Raw genomic sequence first — 8,036 nt, forward strand, 5'->3', positions numbered from 1 at the left:
GTTCCGGCAAAGTCCGCGAGACAGGACACCACTCATTTCCCAATGTGTGGGTCTCTCTGTCTCTCAATGTGCTTTATCGGCATGGCGTAACAATGTACATTATTGCCAAAGCTTACTTTGGATATTTACAATATTAAACTAATAATAATCAACATTGTCAACGGGACAACAGTAACAACCAACGGTCAAAATAACCAGACATTGAACAAAAACAATAAGCATAGAGGACATGTGCAGGTTGGTTGGTCTGTCAGACACTGTCCCTCATCTTGTGGCAGGCAGCAATGTAGTGCGCTGCCAACCCACAGCTCTCTGCGTCCTCCCCCAACAGGACGGGTAGCCTACTCTCATCTGAGAGGTCTTTACCTTGAATAAGGGTTTCAATTTTGGGGAAATGACACTCTCTAATTGTTTTATATTTTTGACATTTTGTCAGGAAATGCAGCTCCGTCTCAGGTTCTGCTGTTGTGCAGTGGTTGCACAGCCTTTCCTCTACAGGGAGCCAGGTTTTCCTGTGTCTACCCTTCCCAATGGCAAGGCTGTGCTCACTGAGCCGGTACTTTGTCAAGGTTTTTCTAAGGTTTTGATCAGTAACCATGGTCAAATAGTTAGCCACGGTGTACTGTTGATTTAGGGCCAGATAGCACTGCATTTTGCTTTGTGTTTGTGCTTCCCAATAAGCAATGTAGTTTTATTTTGACTGTTGTAATTTGGTTTATCCTGATTGATTGGATGTTCTGGTCCTGAGGCTTCGGTGTGTTAGTAGAACAGGTTTGTGAACTCAGCCCCAGGACCAGCTGGATGAGGGGACTCTTTTCATTGCTCGGCTCTTGGCATTGCAGGGCTTGGTAATGATATGAGAGGGTGGCACTATTCTAAAATGGAATTGATATTTTTTGAGTTTTTATTATTAGTGGATATTGGCCTAATTCTGCCCTGCATGCATTGTTTGTAGTTTTCCTCTGGACGTGTAGGAGAATCTTACAGAACTCTGCATGCAGGGTTTCAATGGGGTGTTTGTCCCATTTTGGTGTAATCTTGTTTTGTCTCGCTGCCATAAAGTGCAATTGGTTCAATTAGTTTTAGCCAAATATATTTTTAAACCTAAGTAATTGTAGTGTGTACACTACTCTATATATTTTGTACCAATTGAGAACTTTGGTCTAATTCCCTGAGATCTGGATCTTCTCTGGAAAATCATTATTTTAGTATTTTTGGGGTTAACTGCCAGGGCCCAGGTCTCTCTCTCTGTCACGCGCTTGCTTTCTCTGTCGCTCATTCTCTCTCACTTTCTCTCTCTCTCTCTCTGTCGCTGTTTCTCTCTCTCTGGATGCGGTAGTTAACTTCCTGTCCTCGACTTGCTGCAGTGCTCTCGCTCTCTTCCCCCTCTCTCTCGCTCTCTTCCCCCTCTCGCTCTCATCATTAATCCACACTCAGCCCTGTTATTGTGCTAGCTCCATCCCTCTCCTCCACCATCCCTCTGTCTACATGTTTTCTCTGTGGGTTCTCCTGTTCTCCTCAGTTTTATCTTCCACTCTGAATACCTCCTTTATCACTTTCCCCTCCTTCTCTTCAGCTGACGAAGTGTCTTGCGACAAACTAACCTATTTTTTTCAAGTCGCTCTCTTCCCTCTCTTCCCTCTATCTATGCGTCTCTCTCTTCCCTCTCTTCCCTCTCTTCCATCTATCTATGCATCTCTCTCTCCCTCATCCTCTCTTCCCTCTCTAGCCCTCTATCTATGCATCTCTCTCTCCCTCGTCCTCTCTTCCCTCTCTAGCCCTCTATCTATGCATCGCTCTCTCCCTCGTCCTCTCTTCCCTCATCTAGCCCTCTATCTGCTGTCTTCTTGCCCTCTATCTACTCGCTTCACTTCGTCCTTCTTCCTCTCTACCCTCTCATCGCTTTCTCTCCTACGTCTTCCCTCTCGCCCCTATCGAGCTCTCTCTCTCGTACTATCGATTTCCTCTAGCCCTCTCACTAGATCTCCTCGTCCTCTCTTCCCTCTCTAGCCCTCTATCTATGCATCTCTCTCTCTCTCCCTCGTCCTCTTCTTCCCTCTCTTAGCCCTCTAGTCTACTGCATCGTCTCTCTCTCTCCCTCGTCCTCTCTTCCTCTCTAGCCTCTATCTATGCATCTCTCTCTCTCTCCCTCGTCCTCCTCTCACTTTCCCCTTCATCAGCCAAAGCTTCCAGGACAATTTCCAAATGGCTAAGGTAATGGAGACAAATAAAAGTGTGGTGCCCTGATTCCCGCAGGCGCAAACAGCCACGGCAATGCGTCTCTGACACCACTTGAAGTCCTTACACCTCTCTACACCAGGAGAACAACATTGGGTTAATGATGGACAGTCCTCTCTACACCAGGAGAACACACATTGGGTTAGTGATGGACAGTCAGTCTCTCTACACCAGGAAACACACATTGGGTTAATGATGGACAGTCCTCTCTACACCAGGAGAACACACATTGGGTTAATGATGGACAGTCCTCTCTACACCAGGAGAAACCACATGGGTTAATGATGGACAGTCCTCTCTACACCAGGAGAACACACATTGGGTTAGTGATGGACAGTCCTCTCTACACCAGGAGAACACACATTGGGTTAGTGATGGACAGTCTTCTACCAGGGAACACACATCTGGTTAGTGATGCAGTTCAGTCCTCTCACACCAGGAGACACCACATTGGGTTAATGATGGACAGTCCTCTCTACACCCGGAGAACACACATTGGAGGTGATGGACAGTCCTCTCTTACACCAGGAGAACACACATTGGGGTTAGTGATGGACAGTCTCTCTAGGCAGAAACAACTTTGGGTTAATGATCACAGCTCCAGAGAACACACATGGGTTAATGATGACAGCCTCTCTCACACCCAGGAGAACACACATTGGGTTATGATGGACAGTCCTCTCTACCAGGAGAACACACATTGGGGTTGGATGGGACAGTCCTCTCACACCCAGGAGAACACACATGAGGGTTAGTGATGGACAGCCTCTCTACACAGGAGAACACACATTGGGTTAAGTGATGGACAGTCCTCTCTACACGCAGGAGAACACACATTTGGGTTAGTGATGGACAGTCCGCTCTACCCAGGAGAACACACATTGGGTTAGTGATGGACAGTCCTCTCTACACCAGGAGAACACACACACTCCTCTACTTTACAAATACACTGAGGTTACAAAACATTATGAACACCTGCTCTTTCCATGACATATTGTAGACTGACCAGGTGAAAGCTATGATCCCTTATTGATGTTAAATCCTAATGGTTGGTATAATTAGTGTGTGTGTATATATAGCGGAGCCGGCCGAAACGGTACAGTACTTTGAGTTTTGGACATTTAGTGTCAAAGGGGAGGTCATCAGGTGATGAAGAGCAGAAGTCTGGACAGGGTTTATGTTTTTTGGTCACTGCTCAACACTGAATCTCATATTTCCCACAAATAAAATGATTTGGACTAGACTTGTATTAGTGGAATCAGATGTGTTTACTACTGGGCTGTAGCTAAAACCTGCACACCATGTATCTTCCAGGCCCAGGGTTCACCATCATGTCTACTAGAGTGTCTTCTACTGTCTGAGGTTAAGAACACATTTTAAAAAATTAAAATGTGTTGATTTGCGTATGTCGCAAGCCCAGAGTTACTACTTGGTGGAAGCGGTCATTAGAGTTGGGAATAATAGCCTGCCGACTTTGCACAACTCTCAGCAAAATGTGAAGACTGCTAGGGATGTGAAGACTGTGCTAGTGTCTGTATCACCATTCTGCTCCTCCTTTTCCTCCACAGCCCACCGCTGACTCCCACCCTCCCAGTGACCCCTATCTCACCTCGTGTCCCGGCGGGACTTGCCAAACACACCTGCGACCACCTGCACACCATCGGCGGCATGGGGGGCCTCAGGAGCGTCTGCAACCGCTGCAATCACAAGAAGTGGCCCCTGATGAGGCGTGTGTCCGCCAAGAGGATAGCAGACAGGAGGAGCCACGGAGAGGTCACTGTGTTGGCCGTGGGGAGGTGAGAGCGATAATAAGTGGTTTCCATGTAATTTGATACCATTCCGCTCCAACCATCACCATGAGCCCGTCCTCCCCAATTAAGGTTCCACCAACCTCCTGTGGTCTATCGATAAGTCTGTCTGTGAGAGAGGTGTGCGTGTGCGTTTCTTCTCTCTCAGAGAGCAAGACATTTGCCCAGTTGAAGTGAATCAAGCCCTGTCTGCCTCCGGTCCTGCAGAGGAGCTGATCTGAATGCAGAGGAACCTGGCCCTTTTTTCATTAGCTCATCCAGATAAATGGAAGTGTACGTCCGGGGCCACGCTGAGCAGGGAGGGAAGAGCCATTAGCTGATATTAATTGAATCTGTGTAGTGCCGTGCCAGAGGGATGTCTTGTGATGGGCTCCTCAGTGAGAATCATAACAGAGGCCCTGGCCCAAGAGGTCCTATAGCTCCGATAACAACACACTATACTGTATTTTTTATAATATACCGGTACTGATGCACGGACCGGGTTTGGGCTTTTACACTTACATGTTGATTCCCATGGTGTTATGATCTATCCCTGCCAGGTTACATGTTGATTCCCATGGTGTTATGATCTATCCCTGCCAGGTTTTAATGTGATTCCCATGGGTGTATGATGCTAATTACCTGCCAAGTCTACATGTTGATTCCCATGGATGTTATTAAATCCTATACCCTGGCCAGCGTTACATGTTGATTCCCATGGTGTTATGATCTATCCCTGCCAGGTTCCAGGTTACATGTTGATTCCCATGGTGTTATGGACTATCCCTGCCAGGTTCCGGGTTGCATGTTGATTCCCATGGTGTTATGATCTATCCCTGCCAGGTTCCGGGTTACAAAGTGTGACAAGGAGAGGCCCGTCAGAGAAAGGCGGACCATGCTCAGCACAGACTCCAATGGGAGCGCGCCCACGGAGAAGGAAGCCTTTGAGAGCAGGACCATCTCCGAGTCACATCAGGTCTGTCTGAGGGTGACATTCGATCAGATTATATTACACCATGACACAAAGGTTTTCATTCAATAGGGTCTGTCTATAGTGACATGGACCAAACTCCCAGGCATTTGTATGTATTTGAATAGTCTGTATTTGAGGCATTTTTCATTGTAACTTCCCGCACATTGACTAGGTACCGGTATCCCCTGTATATAGCCTCGCTATTGTTACCTTTTAAAAAATATTTTTCACTTTAGTTTATTTGGTAAATATTTTCTTAACCAACAGTGCAGTTCAAGAAGAGTTAAGGGGCTTGTAAATAAGCTTTTCACGGTAAGGTGCTACACCTGTTGTATTCGATGCATGTGACAAAGTTTGATTTGAAAATGTAATTTACTCAAGTGTGATTCTTTTTTCCCCCCTCCCCTTTCCGTTAGGAGCAGAACGATGAAGGGGCTGATCCAAAGTGACAGAAACCAAGGTGACTTTCTATTGGTCTCCAAAGTTCTATCCAAGCTGTGTATCTTGGCCTCCTTAAGTAACATGTTCCAAACTCCTTTTTGATGAAACGTCCTCATTTCCTCTACAGAGCAGCGCATGGCTTCCTGAAGAGAGCCGAGGGGGGAAATATGATCATTTGCAACACTTTTTAAACCCAGAATCAGACCGTAGAGAAGCATCAGTGCGAGAAGAGCAGCAGAGGTAATCCAGGGGTAAGTCCCTCCCTATCTGTGCCCCTCCTCCTTTGATGGTCAGACGAGAGAAGACAGCGGTGTTGATGGTGAATTAGAGGATGAAGATAAGACAGGAGGTTACTCTCTCTTATCAAACTGGCCCTCTGTCTCGGGCAAGGTAGCGGAAAAGGGTGTGAAGTATGGCATGTTTGAAAGAGCCATTGTGCAGTTCATCAGACAGTGAGTCACTGGTAGTGCCCCCACACCCTCTCGTCACCAAAGATGTGGAAACCACCACCAACGTTAATGGTCAAAAAAAAAAAATCTCCCACGATTCCGCTGCCAAGGAGGAAAACCACAAACGCTCACCTGACGAGGAAGTTGAGATTGCATTGGGGGTTGTGTGAGCCAAGAGCCAATAAACGGTGCACTGTGTTGGAGCCAAATACACATCTGCTAAAGGTACAATCTCTACCTAGCCTTCACGTCCACCTCTGACCCACTGGGCAAAGACGGGTTGAATCGAAGTTGTTTCCACGTCATTTAAACCCCCAGAATCTATGATGATGTTGAATCAACGTGGAAAACTAATTGGATTTGCAAAAAGTCATCAACTTAAGGGAATTTATAATTCCAGTGACATAGTGATTTATTTGTATATATATATATTTTTTTTTACGTTAGTTGACAACTCAACCAAAAATAAATCAACACTAGACGTTGAACTGACCGCTTCCAATTGGCTCATTCCCCCCTCCTCTCCCCTGTAACTATTCCCCAGGTCGTTGCTGTAAATGAGGTGTTCTCAGGACTGTCTAGTCCCCCCCCTCCTTCTAGAACTCCAATGGAGTACATTAACTAGGTTTATACAGCGAGGACAAGTTTCCTCATCACCTTTTTTTAAAAATTCATTAATCTTTTGGTTGTCACGGTGACGTATGGAACCGCTTCTGATTCCACCCCAATGAAACTACCTATTTGAATTGGCCATTGACTCATCTCTTTGCCAATGTTACGTATGGTTTCTATTCAAAGGAGCTGAACAAATCCATTTTAAACTTCAGTAGGAGGCCTTTAAAATGCACTTCTTTCTTGATCGATGCACAGACAGTCTTCCTCTGAACAGCTAGTATAGAGCAGCTGCCTTGTGTTTCTCACTGATTCTGAGTGCGGTGGTATGTGGTGGGAATGTAAACTTTGTGTGAGACTTTTTGTTTTGTTGTATTTTTGTTGTATTTTTCAAGGTGAATCTTGAGGTCAAGTGACTTGCAAGTCACCAGATGTTTTGTTTTCTATGGTGAATAAGGTTTTTTAGTCCAGGACTTGGATAAATGAACATTACCTTTAGGAGAAAAAAAAACGTGGCTTTTTATCTAGAACAGGAGCTTAACCAAAATTATTATACAATGCAAAAAATATATATTTCTCAGTGAGGAAAAGTAATGTCTTGTGATCAAATGTGTTTAAAATGTAATTTATACTGTAACAATTAATCTATTGACTCCCCATTTGCCATGAATTGTAAACAAATGTTAAAGTATGTTCAAACAGACAGTGTTTCAAATGGTTACCCATACCAAAGCCAAAACTGTTTTCTGGGAGGGATTACTTTTTAAGCTTTACATCCTTCAACGAGTAGGCCTACATTGACCAAACCTGAACAACGTACAACGGTACTCCAATCCAAATCTAGCATCAGACATAAAACAAACAAAAATAAAAGAGTTTCAACAGTCTAAAAGTATTCCCTGTGAACGTCTCCTCTCCTTACAGATGAAGGAAAAGAGAAAAATCCACTTTTAGGCTTTTGAGGAATGTCAGACTTTTTTGGCAAATTTTAAAACTGGAATTACTTTCATCTAAGAGCTTTAATATCAATCTTTTTTGGGGGTGGGATTTTCTCCAAAAAGCATCTGTGTATGTGAAATAGGAGTGTCTGACCTATTCAATATAATTCAATGTGTTTGTTATTTGCTCTCATGTTTGCTTTGGAGACTGTACAGTATCAAAGTCTTATCACAATGGTCTGCCTTTCTAAACTGTCCTATGAAAATGTATTTAGGAAATAAAGCAAACTGACTGAAAAGGTTTTTGCCATTTTATGTTGACAGTTGACACTAATAAAAATAAAATACTATAGAATTTAATGAGAATGTTTTTAAGGAGAGAGAGAGTACTATATGTCGTGTTTTTAACAAATTAAATTGATTAAACCAACAACTTTGTGTTTTGAAGTCTTCAGTAATCTTTTCTACTCTCCCTCACCCCTTCTATCACATTCGGTCTATTTTCAGTATTCAATAACCTGTCATTTCTTTCTCTCTCCATATCCTGCTCTCCACGCTTTTCTCATACAGTAAGTGATTACTTATCGCGTTTGTTTTT

The 8,036-nt window shown here is 44.2% G+C and overlaps 1 protein-coding gene across 2 annotated transcripts in view; it reads left to right on the top strand.

Annotated features, from left to right (window-relative positions):
• Positions 1 to 7,798, top strand: part of rell1 (RELT like 1) — a 32,516-nt gene extending 24,718 nt beyond the window's left edge. For both annotated transcript variants that reach the window (XM_024137253.2, XM_070438757.1), the window contains 4 exons: positions 3,807 to 4,034; positions 4,869 to 5,001; positions 5,415 to 5,458; positions 5,567 to 7,798. In XM_024137253.2, coding sequence (XP_023993021.1) covers positions 3,807 to 4,034; positions 4,869 to 5,001; positions 5,415 to 5,447 — 394 coding nt within the window. In that variant the 3' untranslated portion in view covers positions 5,448 to 5,458; positions 5,567 to 7,798. The remainder of the gene's footprint in view (positions 1 to 3,806; positions 4,035 to 4,868; positions 5,002 to 5,414; positions 5,459 to 5,566) is intronic.
• The last annotated feature ends 238 nt before the right edge of the window (positions 7,799 to 8,036 follow it).

This window comes from Salvelinus sp. IW2-2015, unplaced genomic scaffold (assembly GCF_002910315.2).
Source record: "Salvelinus sp. IW2-2015 unplaced genomic scaffold, ASM291031v2 Un_scaffold1139, whole genome shotgun sequence".
Lineage (NCBI taxonomy): Eukaryota > Metazoa > Chordata > Actinopteri > Salmoniformes > Salmonidae > Salvelinus > Salvelinus sp. IW2-2015.